General features: G+C 40.2%; 1 protein-coding gene across 3 annotated transcripts in view; it reads left to right on the plus strand.

The window, feature by feature from the left end:
- Window positions 1-17,986, plus strand: part of fam13a (family with sequence similarity 13 member A) — an 86,235-nt gene extending 68,249 nt beyond the window's left edge. For 2 of the 3 annotated variants that reach the window (XM_046870423.1, XM_046870433.1), the window contains 11 exons: window positions 4,436-4,547; window positions 8,359-8,575; window positions 9,844-9,985; window positions 10,146-10,227; window positions 10,632-10,837; window positions 11,563-11,646; window positions 12,660-12,755; window positions 13,480-13,563; window positions 14,614-14,813; window positions 15,797-15,898; window positions 15,988-17,986. In XM_046870423.1, coding sequence (XP_046726379.1) covers window positions 4,436-4,547; window positions 8,359-8,575; window positions 9,844-9,985; window positions 10,146-10,227; window positions 10,632-10,837; window positions 11,563-11,646; window positions 12,660-12,755; window positions 13,480-13,563; window positions 14,614-14,813; window positions 15,797-15,898; window positions 15,988-16,111 — 1,449 coding nt within the window. In that variant the 3' untranslated portion in view covers window positions 16,112-17,986. The remainder of the gene's footprint in view (window positions 1-4,435; window positions 4,548-8,358; window positions 8,576-9,843; window positions 9,986-10,145; window positions 10,228-10,631; window positions 10,838-11,562; window positions 11,647-12,659; window positions 12,756-13,479; window positions 13,564-14,613; window positions 14,814-15,796; window positions 15,899-15,987) is intronic. The other variant, XM_046870442.1, reaches the window with a different exon arrangement.
- The last annotated feature ends 285 nt before the right edge of the window (window positions 17,987-18,271 follow it).

Here is an 18,271-nt window from a genome sequence, read left to right on the forward strand (position 1 = left end):
ATCACAAGGAATGTTCTAGATGCAGCATCATGGATAACATGTGGACGAGCCCCAAATGGTTATGGTTATTATCCATGATGATGCCTCTAAAACATGCTTTTACGCAGAATACACAGAAAAATGGAGTCGTGATTATTAAAAGCTCGAATAAGACTCTTCCTTTCCAAGCATCAATCGTTTGATTATTCGGAGTCACCTCTACTGTGTACCAAAATATCTGTGAACTGTACCTGACTAAAACCGAAAGCGCAAAACTATTTCTTTGTGGTGGCTAACGTTACGTTAGAAATAAAAAATATAAAAGCATGCTGCTTTCAAAGACAAGGTTGTGTCTAAACCCTATGTAGAGTCACTACTACTACTACCCTGGAGTTTAAAATTTTCTTACAGCATGCAAGTTCTGTACTTTGTTTTTATACTACAGCAATCTGCCAGTTATACATACATTTTTTACCAGTTTGTAGTTACAAGTGATATTGTTGAACGTTCACAAAACAGGATAGTAGTCACTCACATGCCTCTGTCTTGCTTTTTCCTGTCTACATTTAATAAGTTGAAAAAAGAAACCCTGCTTGTAATGATGTATAGAAATTAGGAAAATATAATGGCTTCTATCCTGAGCCCTTACTCATGGTGGAATACTGAACCTGACCACAACATTGGAGACTCCTTTCATTAAAACTATACCATATCAATAATTAGAGGCTTGTGTTCCTGTTTAAGTATAAAAAGCGCTATTAGATTTGGATTACAGCCAAAACTATAGATAGAGATACTGTTATAGAACTTTCTTGCCTAAAGTCAATAGCATCTCTGTGGAATATAAGTAAAGTACAAAATGTGTGTTAATAAAATGTTAATAGGGAAATGACAAACAGTAAATTAAGAAAGCGAACGAGAAGTTTCCATTGCTGAAGCTGTGATTGGGCTGAGCAGCAACAGCAGCAGCAACAGATGGCGTTTACACATTACTCGCTCTCCATGGAGTGAGATTCACTCGGGGGAGTCTGTTTCAGCATCCATACGGCTGCCAGATCGCATTCGGGTTCTTATTATATTAAGATGCAAGTGCTTCAATAACTGTTTGCATGCCTGGGCCACTAAATCCATGTCGGATCCTTTAAGATGGAACACCAAAGTAGAAGTTTCTTGACTCACAGTGTTTTTGAAGTGGGTGTGGCTGTTTATTCTTGGGCAAAGTGCAGGTTTAAATCTGACCAACCGCAAGGCTGGTGTTTTCACGTTTGAACAGGCTCTTCAGGTTTCTCAGTGATGAGTCTGTAGCTTGTTAGGTATGTGCACCGAGGCTCAACACCTGCACGGACGAGAGTAAAGGGCAGAAGGATATAAATCAAGCATGCTCATTAGAATAATAGGACATCAGCCTGTAGGACAGTTCTCATACCAGCCTACTTGGTGTCTTTGCATCGTGTGCTATAAACAGCACTGTTTCTAGGCATAGGCTTGGAGGGGGGGTTGTGCCAGTGAGTGCCCTCTGCCCTGCTACACTCATTGAAATGATTTACCAGTTTTTCTGCTTAAGTTTAATATACAGTATATGTTTACATACTCAAATTCAGGCGATTTTGCAATGATTCTTAAATATATATATTTTTCTGAAAGGTTGCGAATCATTTGTATGGTGTGGGGGTGGAGCATTGTGCTGGGAGGGTGGAGCCATTAAAGGCAGGGGGGGTGATGATAGGAATCTTGCCTAAGGTGCCAAAAAAAAAAGGCTACAAATGGCCCTGGCTATAAAGTATCCTTTTTTAAATTATGTTTTTATTTAAATTTAAATACATGTTTATTGTAACATATTTGAGAACATTTGATTTAATTTGATTTAATCAGGTCTTTAGTTCAATATCTTTTTCAGCATAACACAATCGGGTTGTATTTGGCAAAGGTAAAGCCGCATTTCTACAGGAAATTCTTTATCATATCGATGACGTTGAAGTCATCGTTGTTAGAGGTAAAATGTGGATTTAGATACAGCAGGCCAGACCACAGACAAGCCAGAAGGTTTCACTTGTGTAGAAGCTCTGTGAGGTCTGATTCAGGGGAAAACCTGTAAAACAGGGTGTTTTAGGACTTATGCCAAAAGTCAGTAGCCATCCTGATTTCCAGTTGTTATAGAGGAATGCGCAGCGTATGTAGTGGTGTAGTTTTTTTTTAACTACATTTAGGTTTCCAGATATAGGCTAACCTGCAATTTTGTAAATTCCCAGTTTATTCCCATTTATTCCCATCAAAAGTTTCCACTATTGAAAATTCCTGGAATTTTGCAACCCGATGCATTATACAGCGTCAAAGGTGTATAAACCTCACTTTGTTGGACTTCCGAACAAAACGGACTTACCGATCAGGGACTTACTGAACATGTAAGAGAAGAAAAAACGATACAATAAGCGTTTTTAGTTATTATTATTATTTTTTTTAATAATTTGGAATCTAACAGGAATCCCTTTAGAATCGTGTTCTGTATTTGCTATTGCAGATGTGCTCTTTGCTCTACTCACACCAAAAAGGGGAGGTTATGGAAGTCTTTTATAGAGGCTGATTACCTGATGCCCAGCCTAGGAAGTGATAACTTTAGTTTTCTAGATCGCATCAAGGTTCATGAAGTGGATGTAACATAAAAAAAAAAGCGCTTTAAGTTGGTTTGAATTGGGCCTGCTATAGCCTTTCATAGCAGAATGTTCTAGTATATTGAGATATCTAAGTATACAAGATACCGTAATTTCCAGGCTATAAAGCGCACCCATATATAAGCCGCACCCACTGAATTTGACAAAGATTTTAATTTTAAACATAAATAAGCCGCACCTGTCTATAAGCCTATGTCTACATTGAAACTAATGAACTTTACACAGGCTTTAACGAAAGACAGTGTCTGTAACACGGTGTAACGGGTGAAATATGTTGTGGCTCCTTTAAGAGCAGAGCTTCATTTTGGGAATAGCCTGCCGCTGCATTTTTTCCGGTATTACTGCATGTGTGCAAGACAGAGGAATATGTCCTTATTATTTTCTGATGCTCATTTCTAAGTTTCTTTGACTAACCCGTAACACTGTTGCCAAAAAAAATAAAAAAGCACGAGTTTTGGAAACCTGTCTGTGCTTATATGATTATATGAACTGGAGTTAGTGAGCTCTCCCTTCACCCAGACTCAACGCGCTACAACGGCTTGTATCTAAACAGTAGCCTACCAAGAAAGTAATTGTTCACTGTCCTACTCCTTCCTTTCACAACAATTTCTCCCAGTTTATCTTTTGGCATCGTCGTGCGTTTAAAAAAAACTTTATTTCTCCCGATGCCGTGCAGCTCAGAACACAGGTGAGGTGCATTTTTTCGTTTCCGTTCGGAAATTTCATTGGTCTAATGTTATGTCACTCAGTTTTTTGGCTTGAAGTTTGTGAAACCGGGAAAAACCCAGGAAAAATCCATAAATAAGCCGCTTCGTTGTTTAAGCCGCGGGGTTCAAAACGTGGGAAAAAAGTAGCGGCTTATAGTCCAAAAAAATACAGTAAATATTTGAATATATCTGGTATCTATCAATACTGAAATGCTTATTTTTTCAGAAAGGTACTGCGTTGCCTTAAACGGCGTGTTTGTCATAGACCAGGTCCATCAGCGTGCGTGTGTGGGGTATATGTGCTGTCGAATCAATAATAGCAGCCGCAGTCAGAGGGCTGGTGGTAATGGAGCTCTTAGCAGAGTGTGGTGTCATGCAGTCAGTTATGCATAGCAGGAAGGAGGGAGGAGAAGAATTCCACATCTCTACTGCACGGCTGCGATCCGCTCCGAAAATAACCAGTCCCACGCCTTAACCCTGGCAGTCTGGGTGTGCGTGTGTGTGTGTGTATCCATGTTGTTGATGTGGGAGTGCATGTGGGTAAGAAGGAGAAACATGTCCAGAAAAGCTGAGTGGTTAGAACGGAGGAGAAAACGTGAACGAGCGAGTAGAGGACGACGATCAGAAAGCGAAGATAATGAAAGGTGAAACCGCTGTTGTTTTGTGGTCACATATGCAATAACAGAAGTTCCTGTCAGTCTGCTGTGTGCCCTGCGTGCTCTGTGTGTTCCTTAGTTTTTTTATTTTCATGCTCCTCCCTTCTTCTTTTTTCCCTCCTCCCTTCTTCTCTTCTCTTCTCCTCTCCCGCCTTTTCCAGCCACTGAAACAAACAAGTATAGGGCAGCTCAACAGGGAGGTGTGTGTATGTGTGTGTGTGCTTGTATGGCAGATGGGAGGATGTTTTTCTGCTCAGTACAGATCAGCAGGCTGGGGGGTTTGGTGCATAAGCTCCACCTCCCTCTCCCCACCCTGCCTCATGGGCAGGGCTACAAGGAGGCAGCATTCGACTGAACTTAAGGAGCACTCAGCTCCTGATCTGCTGTATTTTGCATTCATCTCTCACTCCTTTTCCCTTGCTAGACGCCTGCCATGAAGATCCAGGAGGCCATCAACGGCCCAGAGCCTTCAGAACGCTGCGAGGACGTTCCTCGCCTCGACCTGTCCGCTTTAATGGAGGACAGCAACTGGGGAGGTCAGTCTCTCTCTCTCTCTCTCTCGGTTTCTTTCCTTCTTCTCTTCTGTTTTTCCTCCCTGCTGTACATTGCTTGCTCTTGCAGCACATGGGTGGCAGCTGCAAACCTACTTTGTTGTGCTTGAGAGATCAGATTACATTGCTTTGGTCAAGTATCTATTTCTCCTTGGAATACACCATGCTGCCTACATGAAAGGCTTCATTTTGCTCAGCAGTTTGTTTGTATAAAAAGTAAAAGTGCTGTAACTAATTGGAGAGATGGTCCAGATCTGGAGTGGGTTTAAACCTGCATTTGAAACTTAATGGATGATTTTAATGAGACTGCATTAAGGATCTTGCATGGCTGTTCCATATTTTATTTTTTATTTTTTTAATAAAGCCTCCACATTGCGGTCAAGATTCTGTGCATGTGTAGCCAAATATCTTGTTATGGATCGTTTTGAATGGATTTTTGCCCAATGGATACAATATTATTCCATTTTGTATACAGCTTTTAAGAAAAACACTATTAAAATGGGTAATGTGGCCTTAACAAAAATCACTTGATATTTAGGTGATTAATATTGTTGATTATTAGTATAATTACCATTGGCGAGACTACAAATGATCACACATTCTGTGGCATAATTACTAATGATAATAATATATCATCATAGTGCCAAATCATAATGCAAAAAAGAAGCTCAAAGGTTATGGATTATAATCATATTTTATGGGCCATACACGAGAATGAATGCATTAGTCTGAATCTCTCTCTCTCCCTTGCTCTCTCTTTCTCTCACACCCGTTTTGTGGGCCAGCCCTGAAGGACACACACACACACACGCCTTTCTTCCTATATGCAAACTAATTTTTTACATGGCTGCCATGTGCACGAACCTGTACATGCCCGCACCCACGCGCACACACACACACACGCGCACACACACACACGCGCACACACACGCGCAAACGCAAGACCTTGGCAGTGTGAGTCTCGCCCAAACAGTGCAAAAATTCTGCAGCTTCTCTCCGTCTTTCGGAGCAGAGATACAGACCTGATGGATTGAGTTGCCAGATTGAGTAATTTGTTACCCTTTCAATTTAAAGCTGCTTAAACTAAAGCAGTGTCAGCTGCAGTTTTATGTTCTTTCATGTCCAGAGATGCCCCTGCATGGTGTGTTTTTTTTGGTTGTTACATCATCCACAGCTTTTCGGTTTCACCGTCTCGATCGCTAGAGTGTAGATAACAAGAATCTCCACATGACTGCAATCAGCAGCAAACAAAAACCTGTGCTTAAAACTCTTTCACAGTAAAAGCCTACAGGGACTGTGTGGGTGTTAAATGTGTATACAAAATAGTAGAGATGCTTAATCTAATTATATTAAATAAAAAATAAAATCTGAGCTGGAACTACTTTCTCAGAGGGAGGAATCCCTCTCAAATGTGTTAGAATACCACTATCAATATGTGCATCTGAGGGTATGTGGGAACCACAAAGAAAGAGTTTTGGAAACCTTAAAATGTTAAAAAGTTAGAAAAGAGTTGTATCTTTTTAGTTATAACGAAATGGGCAGACTTTTGTTCATTCATTCATTCTTTAATAACCGCTTTATTAGACATTTAGGTTATATCCTAGATGCCCTTATCTCAGTTATACAAGTGAGAAGCTAAGGGGTTAAGGGCCTTCCTCAGGGGCCCCAGAGTGGCAGCTTGGTGTGGCTGGGATTTAAACTCACGATATTCGGTAACGCGTAATGCATTAACCACTTAAAGAAAAGATAAGAAAGGTGCTTTATGCTTGTTACATGTACTTTTTAGAACTGCGAAATTCTTTCTTCGCATATCCCAGCGATGTTAGGATACAGCACCCCTCGAGCACAGAGGGTTAAGGGCCTTGCTGAAGGGCCCCAAGTGAGGCAGCTTGGCAATACCCAGGCTTAAAACCCCAACTTTTTGATAAGTAACCCAGAGCCTTAACCACTAAGAAATCTTTGGTCAGTGTCACAGTGAATCCAGAGTCTCTCCAGAAACATTTTAGGTGGGAATCCAGTCCATTTCAGGGCAGCATATTTTCACCATAACTATAAAGATGCTAATCTTATTTAACTGTTATACATATAATGCTTTCTTAACATTCTGTAGTACCTATGTGCCATTACATGAACACAATCCACATACAGAATGTTTATGAGAGGTGGAAAAAGAACTAGGGAACCCAAAGGAAACCCGCAAGGACACCAGGAATAAATGTACAGACTCTGCCAACACACTAACCCGAGCTCAGGCTCGAACCAGGGAGATGAGATTTTGGGAAGAACAATATGTACTACTTCATATTTTAAAACATTTTTGTGGCCAGAAAAGTGTCCATAATTTTCATTTTAAAGTTCTCTAGAAAGGAAATGTGTCAGAAGTAGTTGTCTGTGGTAATCTCATGTAACACTACAAATGGATGAGCTCATTTTAAACAATGGTCCATGATTAAAGGATAATGCAAGACAATGCCCCTTGATCAAATGATAATCCTATAAAGACTTATTCTCACTTACTCTCTTCCAAAGTCTTGCCTTAATGGAAACCCCCCTAGAAGCACATGGTAGTAGTAGGTGAAGGAGTAGTTTAGTGGTTAAGACATTGAACTTCTGATCGAAAGGTCATGAGTTTAAATCTCTGCACCACAATGGATAGAGGCTGTACAGACAGCAGATGAGCCTTCTGAAATAGACATGTAGACGGCGGGGGGGTCAACCTTTGTCGACAGTACCAAAGCTGTTTCAGTGAGTCAAGTCAAGTCAAGTCAAGAGGCTTTTATTGTCATTTCTAGTATACACAGTGGTACACAGTACACAGTAAAAATGAGACAACGTTTCTACAGAACCCTGGTGCTACACTAAACAACAACAAACAAAACAACATAGAGCTACAACACAAGCACATAGAGCTACAACACAAGCACATAGAGCTACAACACAAGCTGCAGCAATGCCGGAGTCAGAAGAAAATCCTCATTCTCTGCTTTTTCAGTCAGATTGCATCACTCGGGACGGTTATCGCATCATCGTCTGAGTGTTTTCACACACTGTTAAACTTTAGTTATACATGAGTTTAAAAACTCATGCAAACTCATTGAAAAAAGGGTCATATTTATCTTATTTTTTACCCGAGGAAGGAGCTACATTTGAGCAAATTAGGAAAGAAATACAGCTGTTGGTTTGCTTGATGAGCTCATCAGGGAAAGTTCGGCTCGGTTTCATCTGTCAACACAATAACAATCAGAAAACAACAACAATAAAAAAAAGGTGCCTCTTGCATGTCAGTGTTCAGGACGAGACCGAAGGCAGTTACTGTACATGTGGAGAGAAAAACAAAGAATACGTGGGAATAGTACTGGTAATATAATACAAAAAACAAACAAAAAAAATACACTTGAAGCATGATGCACACTCTGACACACGTGGGTGTTTGTTTTATGCATGTGTGCTTTTAAATGACCTTGCGTCCTTTGCTGCAGTCTTGGTATTGTCACTGCTTGTTTCTTGGCAACAGCTCTATGCTGTTTTTCCCCCTCTTTTCTTCTCTGACATCAATCATATGTTTGAGTTAAGCTTTGTTCCTTAGTACAAGATTAGAACTTCTCCCTTTAAGATTAGAAACAAACCTGTACCATGATTTGTTTAAATACGAAATAAAATGTTAATCCTAAAGCTCATGAACATGTTCAGTATGAACACCAGACTCTGGTTATATTCTTCTATGTAAAGTAGTTCCCCTGCTTTGTATGGATGTGTGCGTATTATATATCAATATATACATGTATATTGTTGATAGAACCAGTGCCAGCTTATTCGTCGTGGCACAGAGACAACATGGACAGTGAAGAAGCTCACCTATCCCCCCACAGCGGGGGCAAAATGATCCGTCAGCTGCTGGAGGAAGACTCGGATCCCATGGTCTCGCCACGTTTTTATGCCTACGGGAACTCGCAGCAGTACCTGGATGACACCGAGGTGCCTCCCTCGCCACCCAACACGCACTCTTTCATCAGGTGAGAGCAAACCTGGAACTTACTGACAGCTAGTCATGTATGTTTTATACAGTTTAATACTTTTTTTTACACTGGAAACCACAAGGGGTCAAGTCTGCTTTGTAGAAAAAAGCAGACATAGGTACGTCACATCACAGCTAAATTCTTATCTTTGCAAGCTCGGTTGTTAGGAAGTTGGGGTCAAAGTGCAGGGTCAGCCCTGAAGCACAAGTTAAGAACTCTCTTCAAAAAGCCCAGCAGGGGCAGTTTGACAATGCTGGAGCTCAAACCCCCCCAACTTACTAATCAGTAACCAGGAGCATTAACTGGGGATGTGGTAGCTCAATTCAGTTCCAATTCATTTTTTTTTTTGTATATCACATTTTACAATGGATATTGTCTCAAAGCAGCGTTACACAGATAAAACGGTTGTAAGGTTGTATAAAATAATGTGTAAGTGTATTGCCTACAAGTTTGTTCTTTAGAATTGCTGAGCGAGCCAGTGCCAGATGTGGCAAGGAAAAACTACCTGAGATGGCATGAGGAGGATAATTTGAGAGGAACCAGGCTCAAAAGAGGTCCCATCTTCGTCAGGGTTCTGGTAGCTCAGTGGTTAAGGCATCGGACTTTGGATCAAAAGGTTACGAGTTCAAATTCCAGCACAACTAAGATGCCAGTGGGGGCCATTAAGCAAGGCCCTTAACACTCAACTGCAAAGTTGTGAGCCCCTCTGGATAAAGGTGTCTGCCAAATGCCTTAAATGGAAATGTTGAGCCACCGGTCAACTTTCAGCATTTACATTTTGTTCATTTGTCTAAAGCTTTTATTCAAAGAGGTTTCCCAACTAGGACAGGATACAACTGAGCAGTTAGCATCTTGCTCACAGACCCAACAATTATAGGTTGTGAGCTCAAATCCCATTCTACCAATAAAAAGTTCAAACCCTTTAACCACCAAACCACCATTTCTCAGAACAAGAGCTAGAGATATTTGAGGCTTGGGAGTCATTTAGTTTTTCATTGCTGCCATTCAAATAATGTCAAACAAAACTGTGTCTGTGAATCAGCAGTTGTAGGAGGGAATCCACTTTAGTGGCATTTACAACTAAACAAATAAAAGCTCTGTAAGAAGATAGATCAGCTACACACACATCCGGAAAGTGCAAATCTGTATTTCCGACTTATTGTCTCGTGTGAAGATATAAATGAGGTTATAATATTCCGTTATTAAGGAACAAAAGGATGATGTTTCAGGTGTCTGATTACGTTTCTTCTATGTTTCGTGTTCAGCCGGCGGCGGAGTTCTTCGCTCGGTTCGTGTGATAACGAAGTCGAGACCCTCACCTCGACGCAGCTCTCTAAAAAGATCCACAACCTGAGGAAAAAGATCCGCAAGTTCGAGGAAAAGTTCGAGGAAGAACGCAAGTACAGGGTTAGTAAGAGCAAACGTTGCAGAAAGTCCCGGATTGTGATAGAGCAGCAGGGAAATTCGAACGGATACCCGAACTGCTTTTTTAAAAAACGGCCCCTTACAAGTCTGTTTCCTGTTTTCTGAGACAACAATAATGGGCGCTGTGTTTTTCCCTCCCTAGCCGTCACACAGTGACAAAGCGGCCAACCCCGAGGTCCTGAGGTGGATGAATGAGCTGGCCAAGCTCCGCAAAGACCTCAAAGGTATGCCTAACACTTCACGTACAAAGCAGGAAGGAAGAATTAGAGCGCTTAGCGTCTTATAAGTCAGGCTAATCCAACACTCATGACGTTTTTCGGTAAATCGACGGAAGAAAAAAAACAAAAACGCACTCCCTCAGATTCAAAGGTCAGCCTTTAGCTACTTAATGAGAAATGGAAGTCGTCGTACCGTCATGCTATTGAAACGCTATTCTGTCAGGTTAACCACACAACTGTCCAAGAGTCGTGGATTTCCCACCATCACACTTATTAGCTTTTCTTTCTTGTATGTATTATATAATAAGCCATTGCAGTAAAAAAAAAAAAAAAAAAAAAAGTAAAAGTGTTTATAAGAAAGCATTTGATATCAGGAAAAAAGAGTCACGTCTCTCCTGACCCTTTCACAGAGCACAGTTTGCTGAAGTCAGAGGAAGATTTGGCTCCTTTGCCACGGCAGCGGAGCAACACACTGCCCAAAAGCTTCGGCTCTCAGCTGGAGAAGAAAAGCAGCGAGGCCAAAACGCCCAAACCGCCTGTGGAGAGCACACTGGAAACAGTGATGAACAAACTTCTGGAGAAACGCACAGAGGCCGGCCGGCCTGAGGACATCAAGGCAAGAGTCTACTAAATGTTCCAAGGAAGAATCAGTGTATTTAGCCTTTATATCAGGAGTCTCCAATGTTAGTTGGTCGTAACATTCAGACAGTTTTACACCTTGTGAAAGTCATCAGGATTGAAGGCTTTCAAATATTATTTTTTTCACAAATAATGGAAGCTTATCTCCAGTCAGTTATTCACAGAGCCTTAATGTCGAAATCATTCTCAAATCAGGCCAAATTTTTGCTTGAACCCAACACACACCGCTAAAGAGCAAAAAAACTGAACTGTGTGTAGGTCCCCAAGGACTGCCTATGATCACACCCTCCTGTCAGACAATGTTGAGATGTTCAGTATCTAAAAGTGTCACGGTTTCCTATAAAAAGAAAATAAATAAATAAAAATAAAATGTCATTATAGGGTTAAAAAAAGGAGGCAGTCAACTATGTGCATTTTTCTTTCTTAGCACAAACAACAGACTTATTCTTCTGTAGATAGATAGATAGATAGATAGATAGATAGATAGATAGATAGATAGATAGATAGATAGATAGATAGATAGATAGATAGATAGATAGATAGAATACTAATTACATAGTAATTGTGCAAAAACACAAAACAAACAAAAAACCTTTTTACTTGTTAGCAAAGTTAACATCATTTCTTTAGAGTGCAAAGGTGCAAACCAACCAGCTTTTATTTAAATAAACATTTAATATTGAATGTGTGTCTCCAAAACAGGACATGACCAGAGAACAGATTGGTACAGAGAAAGTAGCCCTGCAGAAAGCGCTGCTGTATTACGAAGGCATCCATGGCAGACCGGTGAGTGTGTGTGTGTAAGGGTGGCATTGTTGATACCTTGCTTAAACCCTTCTTTTATGATCATTTATTGCTCATTTTCATGGTGTACCAGATTGCCAGCGGAGAGGGAATAATATGTGAAAGCAGGCTGTGTGTATACACTGTATGTGTGTGTATGTGTAGCTTGTAGAATACAGTAATCCCCGTTTATTTCGGTGTTACGTTTCAAAACCGGCCGCGATAAACCGTGATTAACGGACGCCACCCCAAAAATGCGATTTTCTGTATACAGTACTGTACTGTATTAACATTTGACTTCATTTTATAATTAATAATCATATTTGTATTATTACATATTATTTCAACATAAAACTCCATAAAACAATTCCCTATAATTTTCGGTCTATCGTGCTATCCGCGAGAGACCGGGAAAATCAGTTAAATGATGTGGCAAATGCAATTCAGCGATAAACTGGGAGGCACGAGATTCAAACCGTGTTAAAGCGGTAGATTACTGTAGTTACATCTGAGATAGTCTCCTGCATTGTTATCCAGGCCGTCCGAATGCTGAGCACATCTGACACGTTCAAAAGCCTACAGAGAAATGTGATGAAAGCTGTTTGTTATTGAACCAAGGTTCATTTGATTGCAGTAATTACTCTCATCTGCATCGGAGCTTCAGCTCATTAGGCAGGTCAAATGCAGCTCAGTTGCTCCGTTTGATATTTGATTCACATCCGAGGTAAAAATCCTACAGACGCTCATTTTGCTGACGCGTTCGTTTTCTGAGCATGTGAGGGATAAGACGACTGTATCCCAGAGCCTAAACCGCTAAACCACCACCATCACTAAACCATAAAGTCTAGTAATAATCACATTTCTGTTTATATACAAACAGGATATGAACCCACACTCCTTCCTACCCCCAGGGTGTAAACATGTTGAACTGCTCATTTGCATACGGGAAAGTGATCAGCTTTTGTTTTAGAGTACACACCTGTTCAGCATTTTAAAACTAGTTTTACTCTTTCAAGATCACAAAGACTGAAAGGCAGCTCATGAAACCGCTGTATGATCGATACCGGCTCGTCAAACAGATCCTGTGCAGAGCGTCCACCATTCCGGTGATTGTAAGTACATTCTTTTTATCCCTTGAATATCTGCACAGCAGCAGGACTTTTTTTTTTTTTTTTTTGGCAGCAAGCAGAGAATTTTATTGCCTCAGAGCAGCAATTAGACAAAAGAAACATGTCGCACAGGACCAGCAACTGCTCTGGTGGTTCTCACATTATCATTAGTTACATAATTCTAGCATTTGGAGACAGAATGCAGGAGCAGGAAGCAACTACACTCTCACACGCGTTTCCCCTAATGTATTATGAGTATATGAGGTGATATCAAAAAGTTTCACCAAGAAAGTATTTTATTTGTCTACATTTACACATCATCACCTTCAAAATAGTCACCTTGCACAGCAATACAGGGTTTCCAGCGTTCCTGCCACTCCTGGAAGACGTCTTCTTTCTCCACAATGGTGTCAAAATGAGGGCAAGTAGGGTGGGTGCGGAAGTGAGATCATGTGGATTGTTCTCTCCGACGATCATCATGCACAAGTAACTGAATGGTTTCGACATTTCCGGGGGTTTAGCTCGTTGAAGGTCTTTATGATCTCTCGTTCTTCCGCTCTTAAACCTGTGTGTTGCTGTCCAGAGGTGGTAACTCATGTTCTCAGAATAGCACCTTAGTCTCGAAACTTTTTGATACCACCTCGTATAGCAGTGTAGTTTTCGTGAAGGTGATTTTTAGATGATATTAGCTCTGAGTGGTTCCTTTTTTATGACCCTCCATGAGCAGGGCTCTCCATCCAGCAAGCGCAGAGGCCCTCAGCTGCAGCCCATTATCGAGGGGGAACCCGCTCTTTTCTTCGACCACGGCAAGGTGACGAGCTGCTGCTCAGCCAATCAGAAATGCGCTGACTGAAACCTCCAGCCCCTTCAAATAACCAATCCTGATCACAGGCTTTTTATTCCTCCTCACATAACCGTGACAAATCAGTAGACTTCAAATGCTTGGAGTGACATGTGATTCTTTTTTTTTTTTCTCGAGTGTGATTGTGAAGCTCTGATTAAACTCATGTAGGTTTGTTTCTAGTGCATGGTGTGCAGTGAGAGAATCTGTAGTATTGACTTCAAGCTTGATGCATAAAGAGGCTTGAAGGAGTGTTCAGTCCTGATTCAACCTAATCTCCATCAAAGTGCATCTGTAGTGTGTGTGTGTGAGTGAACAAGATTGCCACAGACAAGAGCTGACACGTTTCCCTTAATGAAAAAGCTGTACAGTTGCTAACTCACTTATAATGCAAGTCTTAAGGCAGCAGTTAAGGCACATTGTATTGGAATGTCCCAGAAAATAATTGTTTGTGGAAATTAAAGGAATTATTTTATAGTCATGGAAACATAAAAACATTTGGAAAAGTGTTTAAACATTAGATAAGACTTCCTATAAATAGCTTTTCTGATCATATTCATGTTTTTATTGTTATTTTATAAATGGTATAGCTTTTTATTTAGGTTATAGTCACATATTTTGATCATTTTGGACATTATTTAACACGTTCCCTTACAATAGACTTATATATTAGCTACATTTCTTATCTCAGATCAGGAAAAAAGTGTGTAAATTCTTGTCCATGGTAATCCCCCACACACACACAATACAGATGTCGTGTATTAGCAAAATTGGGACAAAAAAAAAAAACACCGCTGTGATGATTTGTGAGTACGCGAACGAGTACGTCTCGATCACTCTTCGGATCAAATCCGTGTAAAAGTTCACCTCTCTCCGCTTTCCCTCGTTAATCAAACCCTGATCAAATAAACAGCACTGATTGGTGTGAATCCTGCATAAAGTTTACCTAAAGATACTCGAGCAAATTGAGCATGTGAGTTGTACCTTTTCATCTTTTCGCTATAACCGTTGTCTGTGCAGGAAGAAGAGGACGGCTCAGACGAAGACGGGGACAACAGGACGCAGTTTGCGCAGCTGACCGTGCGTCCGGAGCTGAGCATGCTGGGATTACTGGAGCACCTGGATGAAGAGGTGGACGGTTTTGTTTCGCCTGTGGACGAGCTGTCCCCTTCAAAGAACAGCACCGACATGAGATTGTCCAACCTGCACGCCGCTCCCATGTGAGTGACACTAACCAAAAAAAAAAAGGAAATAATTACGCAGACGATGCAGTAACCAACAACAGAATACTGTTGTACTGATACCAGCACAAGGCTGACTCTTTACCTATATATTAACCAAAAACCTCGTTTAAACTTTTTATCCAGTTCCAGTTACATTCAATGTCCGCAGAGCAAGTTATCACTGGTTATAGCTACAAATATTCAATAAATTAGTAAAAAATTATGCAAAATTATTACTGATTACATTTCCTGAGAAAGTAAAACCTCAGTCCTGAGGTAAATATTTTATAAATAAAAAGAAAACAGCTATTACAAACAAAAAAAAATAACATCTCACAGAAATCAGTAAGTAAAGAATCAAATCAATGGTTCTAGCAGTTTCTATATAAACTATATAGGTATCTATCCTATCTAGAATATCTAGAACAGTGTAATGACCATCATTCCTGTCCAAACAGAAGAATACTTCAAGAAAATAATACATACATATAGAAAGATCTCTAAAGAACTCTATTCTGAGGTAAAAATTATTTTTTTTGTTACTATAAAAAGTGTATTAATATAAATCCTGCATTCAAAATGAACATAAGAGCTTCTGACCAATCTGATTCCAGAATTACAAATGAATAGGACACTGTAGAATTCTGTTCATATAATGATCATCAATGTGGCTGTGAGAGCGAAACAGAGCTCTTTTAAAATCCGGATTCACGTCATTTTGGTAGAAAAGAGGAACAAGTTGATGCCAATTGAAAGTATAGAAATGGAATATTTGTTAGGCGAGACGTGCACCAGATAGAGCACAAAAAAACAGCTTTACAAATGATCTCAAAAAAGAAAGAAAAGGAAGATTATCAGACATTCTGCACACTGAAATAAATCGTATTTGGCCGTAGACCGACCGCGAGGTTGTTTGCCGAGTCAATGTGTCGTCCTGAAAGAGCTTCTAAACATCTTTTTTTTCCTTTTACGAAATGCAGACAGGAACTGGTGGAGCAGCTCCAGGAAGCTCGGGAGGAGAAGAAAAGAATCCGAAAGAACCTGCGCGAATTCGAGGACCAGTTCTTCAGGCAGAACGGCAGGTAAGAAGGAACTTCACCACACGAACAGTGTGTGTGTATGCGATTCAGTGTAGCTTCTGAGGCCATAACAGAAACCTGTCGTCCTACAGAAACGTCCAGAAGGAAGATCGCTCGCCATTGGCTGAGGAATACAACGAATACAAGCACATCAAGGCCAAGCTGAAGCTCCTGGAAGTCCTGATCAGCAAAAGAGACTCCGCGAAGCTCATTTAGCGTCCAGCGTTAAGGAACTTAAGCACAAGGACAAGCAGAGTCCTTCTCAAGCTCGTCCTAAAACCTAAATAAGCTCGTCGAAAGCCCTCCTGTTGAAGGCGCACATTGGGTGGAGGTGTGGGGCTTCCCCCCCCCCTATTTCAAGCCATCTGTAGCTCACAGGCAGATTTGGCTGAAGAAGATCCCCCCCCACCACCACCACCACCATCTTCTCATCACTGTTGGATTCCTTCACCACTATTCACATACGATCTCACGCCACTTCCGCACGGCTGGAAACAGATGTCCTGTATCTCAGTTCCAGCCAAATGAACCAATCAGCGGCGGCTTTTGGCAAACCATGTTATCTTATATTTACCACATTTGTCACGCTCACCGCGTTTTCATATACGTCTGATGTGTTCGATTAAATAAGTTGTTTTAATTTAATCGAAACGTTTTAATGTCCGTGTAATCAGTCAGAACATATTACAGGATCGAAGGCCTCTTAATTTTTTGATACATTAGGTGATGCATGATTACCGCTAAACTGCCAGCCAAACGTTTTTAAACACCTGTTTCAATTTGTATATATACACGAAAAAATACCAAAGATGCTCGCATCCTAGCGAGTTCAATCCTGATAAGCTGTGGGCGAGAAGATTGCGCTACTCTCTCGCACCAAAAATCAACCAATCGTGCGAGTCCGTGTACGAGACAGAGGCACAGTGTTCCACGGCTCAGAATCAAGAGCAGGACGTCCTAACCTTCAACCTTTCCCAATCTCTACGAAACCGACTGTGCAATCTAGCGATTGCACTAGAAAACAGATCGGACTCTGGATCGATTCATTTTGTGCCTGCAATTTGCACAATGATATAAAGCTAGATATTTATATAATGAGCTGGTCATTTATTTAGCACAGATAAAACATTTTTAGTGCGCCGGTGATGTTTTTTTTCTTTTAATCAAGAATAGACGAACCAAAAGTATGAAATTTGCTCTGATTTATATTCGGCAAATTAGAAATCAGTTTCACCTAATAGGTGTAAATCTTTGTTAAACAGATTAGTGATGTTCAAAGACATTTGACTGGCAATGTGGGATTTGTTTTTTTTTTTTTTTATTCACAAGAGGGATTTCTGAATCTGAAATCAGATAAGAAAAGACAATTAATGGGAATCTTCAGGGAAAACCAAAATATATGTATGCCATTATTTTTTTTCTTTTGTGAATTACATCATAATTCAGTATGGTGCCATATTTCACACATTTCTATTTGACAGATGAATAGTGTTGCGGCTTTACTGTATTCTTCATGCTTTCTCTGTGCAGTAAATCGTCACAGTGTAGCCAAATCCTAAGTTCTTTTTTTTTTTTTTTTTACTGACAATCAGCTCATAGTTTTCCTTTTTTTTTTTTTTTGCCTTTTCGTTCTTCATGTTGCCAAGACGCACAACATCTCGATCTGAGATCACCAGCGAAGCTGACATCGCCTTTTTTTTTTTTTCTTTCTTGCGTGCATTATCATTTTTTTTTTTCTAACCATTGTAAAGTCACTGTGTAACAATGACATGGGCCAACAGCGTCACAGCAACCTGGCTGCCGTTTATTATTGCAGAGCGATAGTTCTATATATTAGAAAGATATAGAGTGAGAGTGAAAGAGAGAGAGCGAGAGAGAGAGAGAATAGGTTTGGCTAATATAGATTCAGTGTTTAAAAAAAAAAGCATGTTAGTCTCTCCTGTTTGTCTCAAAAACAGATATTTAGCAGTGTGACCTTCGTTTTTATTGAATGTGAACACTGTTTATAATGAATAAGGGTGTGTACATTTTAGTACATGATTTATTTCTATTTTGTACATATGACTTAAAGCAAAAGTTATTTTTACTGAACTCATTGGTGTGGTGTGTGGTTTATTTTCTTCCCTAATTACTTTTGTTTTCTGTACAAGGCTTTTAAGGACTTTCCATAGTATGAAGTTTCAGTAAAAAAAATCCCCCCATATGATTATTCTGATGAATATTAAGCCTTACTGTATTTCAGGAGCTTTTTTTTTTTTGCGTATCTGTAGTTTACTGAAAAATTTATATTTGGGGAGACTTTTATTGTAAATTCACTACATCTCAAGGTGAAACATCTTTCTTTTTGAAATTAGTTGTGTCTTTGTATTTATGAGG

The sequence above is a fragment of the Silurus meridionalis genome, chromosome 2, assembly GCF_014805685.1.
Source record: "Silurus meridionalis isolate SWU-2019-XX chromosome 2, ASM1480568v1, whole genome shotgun sequence".
Lineage (NCBI taxonomy): Eukaryota > Metazoa > Chordata > Actinopteri > Siluriformes > Siluridae > Silurus > Silurus meridionalis.